Here is a 21686-nt window from a genome sequence, read left to right as displayed (position 1 = left end):
TCAGGGAGCCATAAATAGGCTACATACCGAGCATCCCTAGGTATAAATAGAAGACAGAGAACAATGTCATCCAAGTTCTTAGAGAAACTTAGTTTGAACATAGATTTCTACATCCAGCCCATCAAAATTTGAGCACAAAGAAGAAGAGGAAGGGGAAGATGTAATTTCAGTCATGTAAAGACTAAGAAACTTTGCATTCCAAAGATCTGCTCTGAAATACTTAGGCAAGGAAATGTTCCACAAGTGATTTGAAAAGCAGAGAGCTGTACTGGGGGAGCCCCACTTTTGGCCCTCTTCAAGATCTCAACCACTCCTGCTCAGGCTCACATCCTATGGCTAACTCTGCCCAGAGGTGGGTGGCAAATGGACTGACTGCATTGGCCACACTCTAACAGGAGACAAAATGCAAATGCTTTTAAGAGATCATTGCCCTCCAACTGTGAAATGGTAATGGGCTAAATTATGTGTTTAATTAATTTCCAGCTAACAGCATACCATAAAATTGAGAAAACAATTCCTCAGGCAAGTTCCATCCCTCGGGATCAGTGTGCATAAAGTACACACTAAAGGATCAAAATTTCTCATCAGTAAACTTGTGTCTGTCCTTTGGATGAATGTTCAGAGGTCTATTTCTGCTGTGGTCTGATGAAAGGTGCAGTTACCGCTTATTGGTTTGTCTTTTTCTCCTTGTGTTTGTAACCATATGGATTAGAAATTTTTGCTAGTTCTTTTGGATCAGGAATCCAAAGAAAAAACTTGCTGTTAGATTTTTACCATGAACAGCCATCCTCTTCACAAGTTAGAGTTTTTTAAAGGAAAAAAAAAATCACAGCAGGATTAGGGAGACTGAGCTAACAAATAATGAATGTAGCTTCAGTCTTGAGAATATTCAGTGATATGGACTGAAACAATATTTAACTAAGCTAGAGCTGTGCCTGCATAATAAAAATAGAATGAAGCAAAAGAGTAAAAGACACAAAATAGGTACCTCTTAATCCAGACTACATAATATTGTACAACAGCTTTACAATGATTTGTATGATTTTTTTTTTTTAATTTTAAGCTCCATGAACTCTATTTCTTTCTTTTACCTCTTATATTTCTTTTTAAAAAATATTTTTAGTTGTAGATGGACACAATACTTTATTTTTTATTTATTTATATATGGTGCTGAGGATTAAACCTAGGGCCTCTCACGTGCTAGGTAAGCACTCTAACGCTTAGCCACAACCCCAACCCACCTCTTATTATTTCTAGCATTAATTTCAATGCTTGATACTGAGCTGACACTTGAGAAATATTGTGAATTAATAAATAAGTGAATAAATGAATGACAATGCCAAGTTTAAACCCCAGTTCTGTGGCATTATTGGCCATTTCCATGGTACCCAGTTATCCTACTGTGGATACTCAAGGCAGAATAAAAGACATTAACAGAGCATGCCTGTAACACAGACTACCATTTAATTTCATATAAATTTATGACTGAATCAATTTGGCTATTTGTTTCCAGAAAATTCCTACTTTATCTACTTAAGATCAGTCATGCTAAATACAGGTCTTAGTGGATCATCAGTATGTTGCCGTGGACAGCTCCCAATACAAGGCCCTCCATGGGACACTTCAGTTAATGGCATTTTACTGCCTCAGCAGTAAAGCTGGATGATATGGCTGGACTGTTTCCTCATAGAAGAATGCACTAAAAGAGGTCAGAGAGCCAAGGAATTGAAAGGCAGATCCAAGATCTCTGTTGCAGACAGAGAGAATCAGTGTCTAAAATCAGAGGGAACAGCAGGAGCTCCCATTCTTCCTGCTGGGTGTCACCTGTTCCTGGCCCTTTCACCTCCTGCTGCATCTGAGACCAAAACGCAGCATGGTTTCACAGGCAAATTCCTCCCCCCCCAAGCTAACTTGATATAACTCAAAATAGGCTACAAGGCACTAATAGTCCACTAAACACAGGAACCTTGTTTTTTGTTTTTTTAATTTTTTTGCTATTCTAGGGATAAAACCCAGGGACTGGCACATGGTAGGCAAGTGCTGTCCCACTGAGATACATCTCCTAATCCGTTTTCTTTTATTTTGAGACAATCTCACTATATTGCCCAGGCTGGCCTTGCATTTGTGATCTTCTTCCCTCAGCAACCTAAGTAGTTGGGATCACAGGCAAGTGCCACTGCATGCAGCAGGGACCTTAATTTTATCTTCATCTTTAGGTTACACTGACCTTAAGAATCTTTCCCAGATGTTGAGAAAACATCTCTTCCCCCGCCCTCACACACACACACACACACACACACACACACACACACACACACACAACAATTATTCTGTTACTCGGAAAGCTATTAGATTTAATGTAGCATTTGGCTCAAAGCATAGCCAACTTTTGCAATGCCATCCTGGATATAGAACTTGCACTTATGATTTCTTACCCTTTCTCTTTGCCAACAACTTCTCTGCCTTAGGAAAGGAACCTGGTGGGGGAATGAAGAGTTTGGATTGCAAAATTGAGGAAAGTGCTGAAATACCTGCCCTAGAGGACTCCTCCTCATCCCCCATAGATAGTCAGCAACATTCCTGGCAGGTTTCCACAGACATTGAGAACACTGAAAGGTAAGTGGGAAGTTACCCTGAATAGACTTCCAATCCTCCCCCAGCTAATGTTCTTAGGGGCCACAGAGAGTTGAGAGTTTTCTATTTCAGGTTCAGAAGAAACAGCTTTCTTTGGTCTGCCAGAGAAGTATAATGCTGGCAGGGACCTTGGAGACTGTTCTCATGGGCAGATGAAAAAACTGAGATGAGAAAGGGTAAGTAGTCCAAATCCTACAGGCAAACAGTAGCAGGACAGAAGGTGCCAGCTCCTAAGACTCTGCTTATCCCTCTCAAGTATGCTCTATCTCTGTAGAAGGGAGAAAAGTAGCTGTATATACTGTCATAGTTCATCCACCAAACTGGTTCCCAAATTTCTATTTGTTTAAGAGGAAAAAAATCCAAAGTCATGCAAAGACGCTTCTAGTGGATTTTTAAATTTCAGGTACATGGAGTGGCCTATTTAGCTGAGCATTCTGTCCTGTTCACAAAGGGCATTTCATGGAGCCTCCTCTTACTTTCCCAGAACGTAGATGATGGCCCCTTAGTGGCCAAAATGAGTTAATGCACTGTCATAAGTAGGAGCTTACTTCTAGAGGGTGTTTTTTTCTTGGGAAGAAATTCTACAATGATTCTATTTCATTTGAGAAAAAGAAGCAATAATAATATCATAACAATAAGTGTCATGTCCTATCTAAAGGCTAAAAATGGTGTTCTGTGAGGCAGAAAGATGAGACTCTTGTTTATTGGTTTTCACACTAATATCTGTACCCTTTGCTACTAATGTCCCCAGAGTTGGCACAGAGCAGCTGAATGAATATTGGGCAATTCCACTAAGTGTTCTGTGTGTGTAGGGTTGACTCATTGACAACATAATAAACATTTTATTTTTTTACATTTAGAAATGTAACTTCCAATGACATTTATAGCCATTGTAGTTCTACTTTTAGATTGTAATATAATTCTAAAGCTAATTACTGAATTTCTATGTTTATAGAAAATTGAACTATGTGGTGATTATGTGCTATTAATAAAACTTGGATTTTGTAATAAGCTTGGAAATCCAACAATTCAAACAATAAAACTGTTTGGCTCAGTTTGATAAAACTGTAGACAAATCATGAGGTAGTGATTTATCTTAAGTTACAAAATAGAAGATTCTTTGTTCTGTTCCCAGGGGGAAATATATATATATATATATATCTCCAGAATGCCATAGTCAGAGCAGAAACCATCAGTAAAGCCATTTTCCTTTTCAAAGCACCTTGCACAGCAGCTATAGCCACACATTATAAGTTTTAAGAAAGCAAGCTGTGGATGGTAGTAAGAACAGGGTAATAAGCCCACAGTGCTGGCTGTATTTCTGGTCAGCCTGGAAGTCCAGATTCTGGTTAAAGGAGTGGAAAAGAGTGAGGGAAGTAGGCACAGGATTCCTGATCTGGATGTGGCTTCCTCAGCTCTCCTGGATTCTCTGACTTGGGCCCAAACTAGTCTGTGCATGTAACTCTCCAGGAAGGCTTTTTAAAAACATTGAGGCCTGGGCCCCACCAGAAGCCAAGGGAATCAGGGTCTCTCTGGTGATACTCCTGTGCAGCAGTTGGTCTTATATGGAAGCAGAATATACCCCTTGAATTTATGAAGAGAGGGACCTTTTTTTTTTTTAATCTCATCTGCTGTCTGCTTGCAGTGCTCAATGTCACAGTGTGACATTGAAACATTTCTACAGACCTGTGTGCTGCTTTCCCTTCCTTTTCTAATCAGCAATTCCTGAGATTTGAGCTCCTATTCACATCTTAGTCAATTCTTTTGAGGAAGAGGTCCCTTGGGGTCTCTAGTGCCCACGTCCCCCCGCCAAGGCAGTGGCCCTCAAACTGTGCTTAGCAGAATAGTGGTGTTTTGTGAAAGGGACTGAGAGTTTTCATACCTGAAGTTAAATGGTGGCTCTCCTAAATGCACAAGAAAAATAAATTAGTGGATAGAATTTCTTCCACTTTAGAATTGTCTCTGCTCCCAAACTTAAATCTATGGTGCCTATTAATGCTAGCCTATTCTAAAGTTGATTAAAAGATGTATCTGGTTTTTGCATCAAATTATTGCTGTTTTAGATGAAATCTACCACTAGGTCCCAAGATTTTAAGAGCATTATCTCTCTTTGCACAACCACCTTGATGTATGTGGGTACCACTGTCCCAAACATTTGAAAAGTCCAGTTTTCCCACTGTACTAGGCTAGAAGCCCCTGAAGTTGTTGGTTTCTCTACAGTTCTGGGATGTTATGATCACATTCCGCTGAGATGAGGGAGGATGTTGGAAGTATGCAGTGGTATTGCAATAGACCATACTGGGGAGCCAGGAAGTTTTGAAAAAGAGGCTGGTGGCTACAGGAAGACCAACCTGCCCCCAGGTGGTTTCTCTTTCTCTCTTTATTAAGAGCTCCTCTCTAGAGGTTGTAGAATTTGTCATACTCTCCCATCATTCAATTTAGTAAGCATTGATTCTCACAAATGCTTAATACTTCATTATGCTGAATTCCAATCACAGCAAGGAGAGACTTGAACCTGAGCAGAGAACAGTGAGGAACCTACACAGTCACCACTGCCTCTGACCAGAACCCCAGATATCACATCTCCCTACCTCCACCCCTGCTCCCCAATTGTTGCATTTTGTATGTCCTTGGCCTCTCACTGTAAATCTGAAGCATTGTCCTCATTACCAAAGGCTCCTCTCTGATCTCAGCCAGGTGCATTTGGAGGCAAGGATGAAGTCTCCTGTAGGACACTATCCTTTGGAAATGTTCCTCAGAGTAGTTCTCTCTCCCACAGGAGCTGACCCCATCTCAGATTTTTTTCTTATAAAAGCAAAATAGATCCAATATTTGCCTACTGAAAAAAAAAGAGCTAGTACAACTAGGCACAGATTCTTGCCTTTCAGTTGTCTCATAGAACAGACTGAGACTTCATTTTAGAAATTTATAGCTGATTACTTTTTCTTTTTATCAATTTTACAGAGACATGCGAGAAATGAAAAACCTTTTAAGCAAACTCAGGGAAACTATGCCTTTACCATTGAAAAATCAAGGTGAGTCTTGTCATTTCTCTGTGTGGCAAAGGATGTTTTAAACAAGATACATAACTTGGAACTTATTTCTTGAGAAATTAAAGCGGGTGTTTTCCAGAAACAATAGAAAGCATTAAGCATACATTTGTCTTCCTGGGAGGAAATGTAATCACAAAATTGCTTTGAACTGGGTAGAGAAAACTCTGACCTAGAAGCAGATTTCTCCCCGACTGATTGCATGTGGTGGTGAGCACTATACCAGATGGGGTCACACAAAAGGACTGAGAATGTGGCCCTTGTCTCCAAGAGGTTTGCAGCCTAGGGGACAGACTTAGGAATACTTCCAAAGAAGATCCCTAATATCTACATGTCTAATTATTTAAAAAGTAATAGTAATACTTAACATAAATTGGGAACTTACCATGTCACCATCCTGTATACATACAGTAACTGTACTAAATTATTTAATTATTTTTGTGAGTATAATGCAGGGGATTGAACCCAGGGGCCTCACATGTGCCAAGCAAATGCTCTATCACTGAACCACCTCAGCTGCTTATTTAATTCTAACAACTTTGAGGGAAATATTATTATTTTTCCGAGGTTACAGGAAACTCAGACATAGAAAGGTTAATTAACTTGTTTAAAGTCACACAGACTGTAAGTAGAAAAATTGGGATGTAGACGCGCAGGTAGTCCATCTCCAGAACTATCTTGAAGTAGACATCCTAACAGAAAAGGAGGGGATATTCACCAGAAAGAGAGAAGGGCCTCTCTATGTTTTTGTTAACTATTGTATCCCCAGTATTTAGAGATAGGGACCTAGTAGAATAATACCTGGCACAAATGATAAATGTTTGTTAAAGCTGTACCCAACTTTGCAGGCCTTGGGACTAAGGATGTGGTGGGGGGTGAGGGAGACGACAAGCACTCTCACAAAGCATATGCAGCTGGAGCAGCTTCAGAGAGTGGCACAGAGAACGTGGGGAAAGGCTTTTTGGAGGCAAGTTAGAAACTCCTCTTGTTTCCACTGAGCAAAGCCTAGGCGGGAGAGAGGACACGGTGCTGCCTGCCTTAGAGCGAGGAGGAGGGGAGGAGGAGGATTTGGCAACAGAGCTGAGGCGCCTCTTGGCTCAGGAAGCAGCTCAGCAGAAGGTAGAGAGGTGGAAGTGAGAACACCAGACGAAGAGGCTGAAAGGCTTAGGAGTAGTGTGGCCTCAGCTGCATGGGGCGAGTTGCAGGGGACTAGCATATCAGGTCACTTCAAGCACCCCCAAAGGGCCTGGCCACCAAGGCCAGCTGTCTTGAGCCAAGGGTGTAGTGCTTTTTGAAAAAAAAAAAAAAAAAAAAGACAACACGTTGTAGTGATGATAGATTGCTCTGATCACAACATGGATTGTTGGTAGAAACAAGCAAAGTTTAAGACAAAGAACCTTGGATTAAAGCTAGCCGCAGTCCAAATGCTGTCACTACCACGTATCAGCTCTTCACCCTAGATAAGTGTTTAACTTCTGGAAATTTTAATTTCCTCATCCCTGAAAGGGGATAATAGTATCACCTACTTCAGAGGGTTGTCATGAGGATAAAATGAAACAGTGCGTCATATGCCTATTACAAAGAGCAAATGTTTGACAGATGCTTTATTGTAAGTACTATTGTTATTACTGGTATTGTTGATATTATTTACTAGCTGACCCACCCAGCTTTGCTCAGGAGAACCCCAAACCACTACTGAATCAAACAGTCCCTATTACCACTCACCATGACCACGTGTTATATCCATGTGAGGCTGGTCTTGAGGCTGCAGTTCATAGCATTGGCTTCTGGACTTGGAAATCATGTCTAAAGTGTCCTTTGTGTCTACTTGGCAAATCTCCCCCATCAATAGCACCAGGCCCCTTGCTGAACCTCACATTCAGTTGCCTAGAAGGAAGACTACCCAGGGTCCCCCAGTCTAAATTTCACGGATGCCATAAAGTCTACATTTTAAATTATGCCATCTTAAACATTCCCTCCATATCCGGTGGTAATTCATTCAGCAGGTTTTGAATTGTACATTAGTGGAAAGACAAATTTTATTCACTTAGTCTATTTTTAGAGAAAGTATAATACAAATATTTTACATAAATTTTTATTATTTTCATAAACAAAAATAAAATTTTAAATATATCTTTAAAATATTAGAATACTAATAAAATACTATGAGTTAAAGGAATAAATAATACAGGGGCTTGAGTCCTGGATCCATATGGAGAATGAAGAGGAAAGAGCTAGGAGGTGTAAGAACTTATTCAGAAGAAAGTGGTACAGTAAGATCTTAATTAAAAAAATAACTTGGGGTGAAGGATTGGTAGAAATTCAGGTGTCTTCATTTTGGAGGAGAAATGTGAACCTTCAGCATGTGAAGATCTGTGTTCTCTAAATGTTCAACATGTCCCCACAGCATGTTGCCACTGTGAGCTGGCTGATGGGGAAGGGCTTGAGAGATGCCTGCAGGGTCCAGGGAGTGCCTGAGGACAGGAGAACAGGTCTCTTGTGGTCCCTCTGGGAATGTTTTTTGACAAATGCCTATGACATCATTTTAATGAGCAAATCATATGAGATTCTTCTCTCTGACTGATCCAAGGTGGACTGCCAAGTCTTCTCCATTCAGGTGATTTGTTTATTATACAGGTCTAGTCTAACATGTGCAGGAAACAGTGGGGGGAAAGTATGGAAAAATTTTTCCAATTCTTTTCTGTAGAATATTATTTTCAAAACATGATTCTAACTGGTTGAAAACCTTTATAGAAAGCCATCTGTTTTCTTTCTGGCTTCTTATTTCCTTTCTCTTTTTATTCCATTTACATGTCTGTTTGAAACAGAGAAAAGGGGGAAAGATACCATTCCTGACCCTCGTTTTTCCAACCCAGAGCCCTGACCATGTAATTACCTGCCAGCCAGATCCCCCTCTTCTCCAGGCTCCCTCTCAGCCCTTGGCTCAGAAACTGTTCTGTTTTCTTTTTTAGTATTTAAAGATTTAATCATATCTCTTTCCCTTTCTACACAATCAAAACTTGACTCAACAAAAGTTGACTTCAAATTGATTTTCAGTAGAAAAGAAAGGAGGGTGGCCGAGGGCAGGGATTTTAATGGTTAGCGATGATGGCTTTATTTTAGAGAAAGTCTTTTCTTTCCCATCCTTCCACTTTAAGACTGGAGACAAAGAGGTGCACAAAAAAAGAGCCAGCCACCCTTGTTGTGCTGCAGCTCCCCAGCAGGCTCCAGGCGACACCCAGGTCTCCTGGCTCTCAGCCCGCTGTTCTTTCCACTGCTTCAATACCCCTCCTGTCCTACATTCTGGGTCACTGGCAGTGCTGTAGGGAGCTTCATTAATTATGATGGTCTTGCTGTGTCAAATGGATTACAAATGGAACCACCTGTGGAGAGCCCGCAAGGTTACTGACAAAGGCTAAAAGGAGATTGGAAAGTGAAGGACAAGCATCTTCTAAATGCACACTGTTATGAAACAAAGCGAATCGCCAGAAATAAATTAAGCCTGAAAGACAGTTTCACCTTTTCTAAAATTCTGACTTAATGCTGTGGGTTGTATTGGTATATTCAGTCTTGCATAGAATTCCATTGTTGATACCATGCACGAGAATCAGCCTGGAGTAGGTAAATCAGGAATCAGATCTGCTCTAGAATGGGTGCTCACATGTGGACAGTCCTGCTCCAGATTAAACTGAGCCTATGAACTGTTCTCCTAGATTTATATCCTCCATCCACTCTGATTTGGACCACTGTATGTAAAACCAATCTGGCCATATCAGATAAAAGATATCTGGATATCTGGCTAAAGAGCACTGGGAAGTTATGCTCCCTCTGTCCTGGAGGTGACCTTTCAAGTCCTTCTCCCAGGGCCTCAACTGAAGACATTCTATGTTACCAGGTAGTGTTGGAAAGCTATTCTGGGCAATTTTACCAGTAGCCCCATATCCTTTGTAATCTCCACAACCTTTTATCCAGCTTTCAATGTGACAAATGTAATCCCTCTCCTCCAATCTAATCCATGCATCAATTCTAATGCATTACTCTATGTTGAGTCTCTACTCACAAATGTTAAATATCTACTGAAGGAAGAACAAATCTCACTCTAGTATCCATTGTCCTTATCACCATCCAACATGTGATGATCACCTATGTAATGTGTCAAATTCTGTGCCAGATCTGGGGATAAATCCCACCACTGCACCACCCAAGGTAGAATTGACTGAGAATCACCTGGGAAGCTTTTCCAGATGGCCCATCCCTCCCTCATATAGATTGTGGTAAAGTGTTCAGAGAAGGCATGTGAACTCCAAAAAGGACTCTCCCTGCCTCTGCCACCCGCCCCCATGTCTGTTACCATTAAGATACAAAGATGAGCACTTAGAATACAATAATGCCACAGTGATTACACACAGGTTGCTACAAGATTATATTGGATTCTCACTTAGCCTGAATGTGAGTTGAAATGGGGAAGCATTTGAGCTTGCTTTTTGGAAAGTATCCAAGCTGAGACTTTTTAAGGTGAGTAGGAGTTACTCAAAGAAAAAAGATGGGGTAAAGATTACCTAGACCCAACGACCTAGATATAAGTAGATACAGCACAGAGCATTTCTTTTAAAAACTACAGCTCTTCGGTAGTTAGGAAAGTGGTTAGATGGAGGCTTAAGAAAGATGAGAGGGCTGGGAATGTAGTTCAGTGGTAGTGCTCTTGCATGTGTGAGGACCTTGATTTGATTCCCAGAACAGAGAGAGAGAGAGAGAGAGAGATGAGAGAAGTAGGTGGGCTATACCTTAAGGCACCTGTAAGCCACATTAAGAGGGTTGTATTTTTATCCTGGAGCTGTTGGAAGGATGCAGTTAGGAGAAAAGTGCAGTATTCCAAATGAGAAATACTTAAGATCTGACTTAAAGCTAAAAGATTGGAAAGGGTAATATGGCTAGTCAGAGGTGGTGCATGACAGAGAAGGCAGAATCAGGAATGAAACCCGGGGTCAAACTTGGAAAGTGATTGAAAAATGGTGTCAATCATTAAGCTAGAGAGAACAGAGGAGAAGCCTTAGAGATAGAGAATGGTTAAGGTGTTGGACATGAGGAACCTCCAAGAGCAGTGCTCAGTGGTTGGTAGTGCTGAAGTGAACATTTAATCCAGGAGGACAGAAACAGAGCTGACCATCCTCCACAATGGTCACTGAAGCCCCACAAATAGTTGAGACCACTTCATGGGAAGTGTGCAGAGAGAAGAGCCCTGGAATGCCAAAAGTTAAGGTTGGACAGAAAAGGAGAGCAGTTTACAAAAAGGCCTGAGAAGAAATCCAGGAAAGCATTATGAAATAAAGAGAGTAACGAGGAAAGAATGGCTACTAGGGCAGGGTGATGAAGCCAGATAAGAACCAAAGATGTTCACAGGATTCAGCTGCAAGGTGTGACTGTGGTAGTGGTGTGGCTGGCAAAAGCAAATTACGAGGAATCTGGGATATGGAAACCGGGCTGAGGATGGTCAGGGAGTAAGTGGTAGTCAAAAGCTGGGGCAGAAAGGGTAAATGTATGAATATTTTCATGAAGAGTTGCTTACAGGGTGGTGAGAAGACATGATTGCATGCAGATAATGTGCCAAGACCTATAACAATTGTTTATAGAAGGAATGGGAGCATAACAGAATGCGAAAGCATGGAACAGTCAGAAAAGACTTTATGGGGGAGAAAAAAAGTGTTGAATCTTGAAGTGGAAATTAGCTTATCATTCATCTAAGGAGGGAGGACTTTTCTGGGGAAAAAAAAAAACAGCATGAATAAAGCAGGGAGGCAAGAGAAGGTGTGGGCATACTTAGGTTCTGTTTGACATCCTCCTTCGTAAACCCTTAATTTCAACCAGACTAGACTGTTCACTTGAATCCAGATTAGCAGCCTTTTATCACCTCCATATCTTTGTCTATAGTGTTCTCTTTATTCCAAATGCCCACCCCTGCAACAAACATCCAAGTTTTCCTCATTTCTTGAGGTCCAGAATGATCACTAGGACCTCCCAGAAGCTTGCATGAATGTTTTTCTTCTCCTCTAAATGAGAGCAATCCTTTGTCCCCTCCCCTTGGGAACTCTCATTGCACTATATTTGGAGATCTCTTATAGCATTGTAATGAAGCCTCATAATTACTGAAGGAACTATCCTTGCATCCAGGGACCATCTTTTTGTTGGGACTCATCTTGATATTACTCTCAGTACCCAACATAGGGCCTTACACTTAGCAGGTTCATTTGTGGTTTTCAAAGTGTGGTCTCAGAACCAGCAGCATTATCATGTCTGGGTAATTGTAAGAAACACTGATTCTCTGACTTCACCCACAACCTGTTAATCCACAACTTCTGCGGGTGTTACCAACAATCTGTGCTTAAGCAAGCCCTTGAATGATGCTTATGCAGCTAGTATTTGAGAACCACTGAGCTCCTGGAACACAAACATGAAACTATAGTTCCTTTATCAGTGTTTTTTCTTATTATATCTAAGAACACAGCTTTAAACCCATGCAACATATTCTCTGTATAAGAAAGTTGAGGAATTTATTAGCCAAGAAACTTGAGCAATAAAGAAATGGTATCCTTGTGTCCTGCAGGATTCCAGTCTCTGGTTTGAGTAACATCCAAGAACTAAATATCAAATGAATAGAGTTTGACCTTCCTGATGGCTGAATTCCATATTTTCCCTTGTCTTTCACTTTGCCCTTTGCTTTCATTTCTCCCCTTCCTTTCCCCACTTTTCATTTTCACATTTAAAGCTGTCCTTGTTTACATTCTCCTGATATTGTGCACTTTGGAGAAAAGAAGCTACAAAAGTCTTAATTAGTAAACCATATCCAAACAAACAGTTGCAATAAAACCCAAAGATTTTCCAACGAGTTCAAGTGGATTAGCCCAGACAATTTAGAATGAGTAGGGAAATGTTCCATTTTGCTCATATTCTTTCAGCAACCCTTTGCTTCAGAGACAGGATTTCAATCAGTGTAAAGAGACATCTTTTCTTGGAGTCTAATTCACTTCAAACCATTCTAGGCATACTTCCTGCTTGGTGAATTTCAGCATTTACTGAAATCTCAGTTTCCTGTGGTGTAGAAAGCTGCTCTGAATTTTTGCCAAGAAGTTCTGAGCTTTTGTGTCTCTTTGGCCCTAGGGGATAATCAGACAAGCTCTGGGCTGGGCAAAGGTGTCACAAAGATTCCCCAAATCAGCAGTGTCCTTAACAGGCAGCCTGCTCTTTGCTTAATGTCTAAGCACCTTCCCCACAAGTCCTAACACTTCTATCCTATTGTGAGTGACACGTATTTATGACATATATACGTAATATATATGTGTTATGTATACAGTGACATATATAAGTGCAGCACATATACCCCGTGTGTGTGTGTGTGTGTGTATATATGTATGTGCATGTATGTGTATGGGCACATAATGTGTACAAATGCATCTATGAAGAAGATTAGATGAGAAGAATTTCAATACCAAAAAAGCTATACAACTGAAAGCCTTTTTGATTCACTGTAATGAATGAACAAGATTCAGTCTAATAAAGACCACATAATATCTGTATATCATAACTGTGTGCATTTAAAACATTAAAAATGGAACTAAATATCTGACCACAGCATACAGAAGCACACTTTCATTTATAAAAACAATATTGTGGCACACATTTCATCATATAATGAGAACAATACACATCAGAATTGCATTTTATAATATATATATAAATACCAGTTAAGTCTCTTCTCAAATCTGCTAAGTATTAGGGGGAAGGAAAGCAGGAAATGTAGGAATTTGGAAGATAGATCTTCCAAGTCTTAAAAAAGTGAAAATATAAAAACTCTTTCTTCGAGATGTGTGTGTGTGTGTGTGTGTATATATATATATATATATATATATAAAATCTGATATATATATATATAATATACATTTGTGTATATATATATATATATATATTTTTTTTTTTTTTCCTCCCTAGTTCTGATGACTCTGTTCCAGGGAAGCATTGAATTGTAGGTCAACTTGAGTTTCAAGATGTGTAGTTACCCTTCAGTGTTTTACAGAGTCTCCTAAAATCTTTGCCATCTCCAGTTAGGTTAAGCTTATTGATCATTTGTTGGTTAAAGAAATAAGAGTCCTAGAAATGATGAGAAAGTGAGTTATGATTTCTTTCTGTCCCAGATCTATCATGGTTCACCTCTAAGAGATTATCTTGAAAAATGAGGTTCATGCATATTATTAGACATTGCTTTCAGTAACTTCATCCTTTGGGGACAAATTAATGCTAAAAGAAAGATACTCTGGTTCTAGCTCTCAAACTGTTGATGTCCAGATTATCATAAATTATATTTCACTATGGAAAGGGAAAAAATAGTCCTTTTAACAGAATCTAAGTTTTGAGAAAGAATTTTAATCTATGGAGACTGGATAAAGGATTGTGTTTAAGTCATTTGATGTGCCCAACTGGGTATCTGTTTTCTTCTCTGGCTTGGACTTATAAATATTTAAAATAGTGTTCCCTTCTAAGGACTACTGTCAGTTTTGGTGGACAAGGCCCATTTACAAATAACACATGGAAGTCTTTAAGGATGGGGAGGAAAAGCTGGGGAATTGGATGATACATTTTAATGTAAGAGGACCAGAAAACCAAGATTTTTAAAAATATTTTTAAATTATAGATGGATACAATATCTTTATTTTATTTGTTTATTTTTATGTGGTGCTGGGAATCAAACCCAGTGCCTTAGCCTCACGTATGCTGGGTAAGCACTCTACCACTAAGCCACAACCCCAGCCCCAGGGCTGTTTTTTTTTTTAACCTGACAGTTTCCTAAGCAACTAGGCTCAGTTATCAAGAAAAACAAGCCCTTACCTACAAACCAGTTCTATTGAAGTGAAGCATTCCATCTCTTCATTTAATTCTGTGACTTTTGCAGATTTTCTGTCTCCTTTAAGGTTAGGGTAGGGAAAGGGGGATCCCCTAAGCCCCACTCTGAAGGGCACTTAAGGTTCACCAGTCCCACCCAGCCCTTTTGGTCCAGTCAGACCATGTGCTAGCATCACCCCAGTTGGCATTTTCCAGGCCATTCCTTTGTGTGCCCCCAGGTTCTGAGATCCCCACAGCCCAATTCTGCTCCAACAGGATCTTTCTACCCTCTCTGTCTTTTGGACTGCAGTATTTAACAAACAAACAAACAAACACAAAAAGCAATCTGTTTAACCAGATCTGGCTTACTGATTTAATTCTTCCTCTACTTGCAAAATAATTCAAACCAAAACTTAGAAATTCAACAGTTCAATCTTCTCTGGATGCCTTTATGAACAGAAATATATAGAAAATGTTGGGGAAAGACCCAACAGGAAATATCTGAAGACATGCAATTCCTGAGACATGAAGGAAGTGAATATTGCTAGGGTAATAATGGTCCTATGTAAAGGAAAAGACTTAACAATGGCTGTATTACCTGAGTGCTTCCTCTCTATGCAAGGCACTTAATGCAAGGCACTAAGCTACCCACCTGAGCTGAGTGTTTTTCATAGCTTATTTCATTTAATCCTCACCTAAGGTAAGTATTATTATTAAATCCTAATTTATAGACCAGGAAACTGAAGCTTAGTGAGCTTAAGTTACATGTTCAACATCACAGAACTAGTAAATGGTAGAGGCAAATTGAGAAAAGAAGCCAGCACACACTCTTTCTAGTAAGCTATATTCTTCTCCTAACTCAAAGATTGCCTCTTAGCAGTTTTCATTTAATTCTGAGTAGTGATTCTCAATCTTGGGCTATTTTGCCCCTCCTCTAGGGGACATTCTGCTATATCTGGGAACATTTTTGGTTTGTCTCAACTGACATGAGAGTGTTCCTGATGTCCTAGAAAGTAGAGACCAAGGATATTGCTAACTATGCAAAGCTCAGGATGGCCTCCCACAATAAAGAATTAATTATCTGTTCTAAAATGTCAACAGCACTGAGGTTGAAAAAGCTTGATTCAAGGGATCATGGATTTTTTTAAAGCCAATTCATAAAGAGCAGGGGTTTTTGTCTATACCTCAATCATATGTACATTCTGTCCCCTCACAGATGACAGCAGCCTTCTGAATCTAACTCCCTACCCTCTGGTTAGAAGACGGAAGAGAAGGTTCTTTGGGCTGTGTTGTCTCGTCTCAAGCTAGGCTCTTCTTCTTCCTGAAGCCCACCACTGAAAACACCTGGAAAAAAAATTACAAAACCGGAGGACCTCCGGACAGCTGGACCACACAGTGATGGGTTTTTGACTATGTTTTCTATGCTTCCTTCTTATTACTTTTATCCGCCTCTCCCTACCCTTTTAAATGATTTTACACTTGAAAGCAGCTGCCTTCAAGAGAAAAAAAAAAAAAAAGAACAGAATCAAAAAGCAGGCTGTTTTTAAAAGGATTTTTAAAGCTGACATTGTGCATGTCTGCTCCAAACCATGCCATAACAGATGCAAGGATTATGATTTTTAAATCATTTAAAGGTTTTTTAAATGTATTATACAGAGAAAATTTATTTCACTTATAATAGTCTATCTATAGCTCTTGCTGATCTCAACAATTTATCATAAATGAAAAAAAGTCTTTAAACATAGAAATTATTTAAAACTGCAAAACTGTGTTCAAATATTCAATCTATCCATATCATTAGAAATATTATAATCAAACATACACCACCTCACCTATTGCTTTCTCTGCACTCATTTAAGTTTAGTCTTCCATTCTGTCAGAATCTAAAAGCTTCAACATAAAAATATCTTAATTTATAATGCAACAAAAATCATATATGAAAAATATTTAATTTTGTAAATATACAATAATCCTAATAACTTCATACAATGCATATGGGCAACTAAGTTCCCTTTGATCCAATGGTGTCTTTTTCAGCTTCTTGGAGAATGAAGTTATCCAGTTAGGAAATGGTGTAGTAACATATACAATTACCCTCCAATGTAAAATTGAATATTATCACATTTCGTTCTAATTGAAATTTGAAGCATGGTGTCTGCACATCAGCATAGTGTTAAATCTTATAGGGCATGCTGGAATTAGCTCAGATCGTAAAAATATTTAACATTTTACATTATTAATAAAAAAATTTTAGTTAAGCTAAGCTTGTCTCATTTTATATGACTATGCAGATATGACTTTTCCAATGTGTACTTGGTGTCTTGTCTTATGCTTAGAATCTTGAAAGCAGGACACATTAAGCAATACTATATTTTAGAAAGGAGGAAGCCACATGCTTTGTTTATCTGCTCCAGACTTCATTGTGATCTTCCTCCACTAAACTTGTATCATGGTATAAATTTTGTTATATTTCCCCCTGCTCTTCCTTTGACCTATTTCCCACACAGAATTTCCTGTGGTTTGAAAGATCAAGTCTTTGCACTTCTTTTCTTGTTTCACATAGTCTGAACAATTGTCAAGTCAGAGAGGAAATACCAGGGTCCAGCACAATAGAAGAAGGAGCTAGATGCCTACAAGTGGTTTACCCAAGATACAACTTTAATCTCAATCCTGTATAGGCACTTATATATACACCAATACTGTGACCTAAAAACTAAATATATTAAAGCTTTTAGCTTTCATGAAGATGAAGAGAGTAAATAATTATTCTATTAGGTTGAATTATATGAAATTGCTGGTATTTGACTGTTTTGACCTACAAAATAGCATTTTCATATAGTTCATTCTATTGGAATAGTCTTCTAGCTCCTTGTATTGAAAGAAAACAAAAGGATTAAAGGGTTGGAGGAGAACTCAAAAGGCTATGCAGGTCTCTATTTTGATTACACCAGCTATTTATTGACCTTATTCTTGGAGTCCAGAGTTGTGTTTCAAAGGACTGGTAATGAATATGGGGTTACAGATATTCTGGCCTTCCACAAACAGAAGTACCCCAGACAAGTCATACGAGAAAAATCACAATTTTCTTTGTTAAATAGTTGTAAAACACTGTGGGACCATGCTATTTAAAGACTCAGTTGAATACTCGCTTAGAAAGCAAGCAACCACTCCCAGACTCAGCTGGTCTGCCCACTTTGATTTTTACAAATCGATCTTGATTAAAGCTTAATATTTTTTTCCTGGATCTGGTTCATTTTCATCCCCTGAGCTTATTTTATTTAAAGGCCTGTTTTCAAAATTATGAGTAGCCCAAACTGGCATGCTCTCAGCTCCCATCTCTGCCCTCTCCCACCCTTTGACTATATTGACCTCTTAGCTTCAATCTTGTTCCTACTAATCCATGCAAAGCTACTAACTAATAAGTCCGACCTTGGTGTTCAGCACGTTCTTCTAAATGCCTGACCTAAATCACTTCTGCTTGGTTAATTTGTGCTCACTCTCGCCTTAGTCTCTGTGTGAAGTAACACTTACCTTCTGTGCAATTGTCCTTTGTACAGCTGAAGACTGTTAATAAATTCAGGTCTCACCTCCATGTCTGGGAAGGCTGTAGTAGCTACTCATGGAGATGGGAATTTGTCTAATTACTTAGCCAGACTTTCCATATCTAAGGTAATATATTCAGCCACCTTATCTTTTATTCATAGTGCCTGTTTTCCAGCCTTCGATCAGTTTTATAGTTCCTGTAGACACACTCCAAGATTTATAGATGTCCTTGCAGTAGCAGGTCCTAAAAATTACATTTAGTACTCAAAGTTCTGATAACCTACATTGGCTCCTAGCTGCAATAGGTAATTTACCATCTCCCATTAGATATGCCAGCACAACCTTTAAGAGCTACCCCTCTCTACTCTCACCTACCCAAGGACTTTCTCAGGTGTGGTCTCATGAGATAAAGTTCTGCTGTCTTGGCTTCTGCTAGTGATTTGCTTTGAGATTGGCAATAACATTGAGCTGATCTCAAGGGTAAGAAGAGAATTTTGAGCCTATTTTCTCATGTGTACCCACAAACTTGAAACAGAAAGGATGTAAATTTTTGTGGCACACACTCACTTATTTGACCACCATATTTGTAAATCCTATGTTGGTTTTACCCCCAGATTACAACAACAATATGTGTTCCTTGTGGGAAACCTGAAAAATACAACCTCATATAAGGAAAATAAAAATCACCGAAATTTCACCAAAATCTTTGCACTTAAAGCCCCCTGGATTTTAGATCAGTCAGGACACTGGGCCCAAAGACACTTTAGGATAAGATGAGTAAAATGCCTACAAGTCCAAGGTATCACTTTGAAAATCTCTCTGCTTATGTTTTCCGTGCATCTAGGTGCAGACTCATTGCAAAGAGAACTTTAGAAGTAGAACAGTCTGATGCCTCCTCAAGTGAATTAAAGCTCTTGGGGGAAATTCTGAATTCTGCCTGACCATTTTGTTCCTCTGAGCCCCTGTGAAAACTGTTGAGATGCTCAGTGTTTGGTAATACTGCCACCTACTGAAAGCTGGGCTTCAGAATGAGGGGAAATAAACAGAGTATAAAACCATAGGATTCATTTAAGAAAGGGAACAAATGGGGCCAGATTAATAATGATCCTGTCTGGAATTTCAGACTCTGAAAGTCTTGACATTGAAAGGATTAAGGCTGTCATACAGCTTAACTTCCTATCCCTCAACCCCATACTTCAGCAATGTTTATTACTGCTTGTGTTCTAGAATGTCACCAAAAGGAAAGCATTCAACCTTTAGGTAACTATAGGCAGACTAAGAAAAAGCAGTGGTACTAGTGGCCTCACTAGAATTAAACACACAGTCTACAATTAACCCAAGAACAAAAAAAAAAAAATCAAGCACATTATAAATATAACATTTCAAATTTGAGAAAACATTGAATTATTAAACAACTTTTATTGGGATAACGGATTAGCCATTTATTGGGAGAAACATTAGAACTATACCTCATAACTTTCATCCAAATAAATTCTAAATTAAATAAAGATAAAAATGTTAAAGCACATAATTAAGTGTACAAAAGGATTAGCAGGCAACATGGATGAAGATGCTATTTTAGTGTGGAAAAAGACAAACAATCAAACAAACAAACAAAAAAGCCTTTCTAAGCATGATGCCAAAGGTAATAATTGTAAGAAAAAGATGGATGGATTGGACTGATTCAAAATCAAAAATTCCTTTGAAAAAACACCAAATTAAGAGAAAATATTATTTTTAATATATGAAACAGAGTCTATATCTCAAATATATACCAAGAGTTTAAATACCACTGCTTTAGGGAAGTTTTCATGGTTTATAATCCCCCATGCTTTTTTCACTATTGCTTGTTTAATTGTCTGGTTATCCTGCTAAACTGGAAGCAGAGATGACAGCAACCATAACTATTTTGCTTACTTTGTTTTCCCAACTACTAACACAGCTCTAGACACACAGAAAATACTGAAAACATTTATTGAGTGAGTTAATAATGAATGAATGACATGAGTGATATTTTATGACTCAAAAAAGAAGCAAACTTTCCAGTGGAAAATTGAAGTAAGGACACAAAGTGGCAATGTATCATAACTTAAAATAATAGTTGAACTACTATTAATAAAAAATGCAAATTAGTCTGACAAACTCCCTTTTACATCTCAGAAAGGCTGAGAGTTAAAGAATAAAGTTTCCAGGGACAACTAAGAAGTATGGAAATGAACATTCTCTTACAGTCAACAGGAGTGTAAATTGATTCAACCTTTCTGGAAAATATTTTGGCACTATATTTTTCCTGTATGCCCAGTAATTCCATGTTAGGGGAATTTTCCTTTAACATTTTCAGCAAAAAAAAAGGAGTAAAGATGCATTTATTCATTATACAAATATATGCAAGAAAAGACGTTTATAGCAGCATTATTGGAGAAGTAGGAAAATGTAAATAAGCCTACATTATATGGTTGGTTGAATAAAGTACCTCATCCAATGGAATTCTGTGCATCAATAAAGAATAAGCTCTATGTATATGTATTGAAATGTACAGGTTAGATTATGAAATAAATAAAGGGAAGTTGCAGAAGAATACCATATGATCCCTTTTAAAAACATACATACATATGTGTGCATTGGAGTCTGAAAGGATGCTTGCCAAAGGATAACAGAATTTATCTCTGGGAGGTGAGATTTGGAGCAGTTATATTTTCTTTTTTGCATATCTGTAATTTCGAATTTTTTCACATGAGCATGTAGTATCTGTATAATTTTTTCAGGGAATAAACAATGATGTTCACAATATATATTAAATGAAAAACATGTTATAAAACAGTATGTATACTATGATATAATATTTGTAAAAAGAAAATTATATATAAATATATCCATGTATGTATATATATATATATATATGCATAAGCAAGCTAGAAGGACACACATTACAATGTTAATAGCAGTTATCTATGGGTAGTGGGATTATGGGTGATTATTTTTTCTTTTGCTTTTCTGTGTTTTCTAATTTTTTCTACAATGAACATGTATTACTTGTGTAATAAAGACTAATAATAAAAGTTTTAAAAATATGTAAAAGTGAGAGACATTATGACTCACCACTTCTCCTACCCCATCCTACCCATTACTTGGCTTATTCCATGTCATTAAATTGTAAGCAGAGGGATGTGGAGAGGAAATGCCAGGGCACCAGATTGAAGATAAAAGAGAAAGAGGAGTGGGAGGAAACAAGGAGGGGAAAATGGAGCGAGACAGGAAGGAAGGAAGGAAGGAAAGAGAAAAAAACTATTAAGTTAATGAGAACAAAAACAGGCTTTGGAAACTTTTTTTTACTAACAATAGCAAAAAATTTTAAATAACGTTCATTTGAGAGCTTCATCAAGAAAAAAAATACATAGTGAAGAAATATTATTTAGTAATAAAAGGGTGCACACACACATCTGTAGAGACATCTAAGAATTAAATTCTGATAGAAGGTAACCCACAAATCTACTTGATAGTAAATACTTAGTGCAGTTGCTGTCAAAGGCTGTGCTGTGCAAGTTAGAGTTACACAGTCCTGATCTCAGATATGCTCAAACCAAGTAC

At 38.4% G+C, this 21686-nt stretch overlaps 1 protein-coding gene across 2 annotated transcripts in view; it reads left to right on the top strand.

Moving 5' to 3' along the window:
* Rgs7bp (regulator of G protein signaling 7 binding protein) overlaps nucleotides 1-21148 on the top strand; it is a 99928-nt gene extending 78780 nt beyond the window's left edge. For both annotated transcript variants that reach the window (XM_027951631.2, XM_071612566.1), the window contains 3 exons: nucleotides 2469-2616; nucleotides 5599-5669; nucleotides 15772-21148. In XM_027951631.2, coding sequence (XP_027807432.1) covers nucleotides 2469-2616; nucleotides 5599-5669; nucleotides 15772-15863 — 311 coding nt within the window. In that variant the 3' untranslated portion in view covers nucleotides 15864-21148. The remainder of the gene's footprint in view (nucleotides 1-2468; nucleotides 2617-5598; nucleotides 5670-15771) is intronic.
* Nucleotides 21149-21686: the final 538 nt, after the last annotated feature.

The sequence above is a fragment of the Marmota flaviventris genome, chromosome 5, assembly GCF_047511675.1.
Source record: "Marmota flaviventris isolate mMarFla1 chromosome 5, mMarFla1.hap1, whole genome shotgun sequence".
In the NCBI taxonomy this organism is placed as follows: domain Eukaryota; kingdom Metazoa; phylum Chordata; class Mammalia; order Rodentia; family Sciuridae; genus Marmota; species Marmota flaviventris.
The sequence above is the reverse complement of the archived record's forward strand: the minus strand, read 5'-3'. Positions and strand labels throughout refer to the sequence as shown.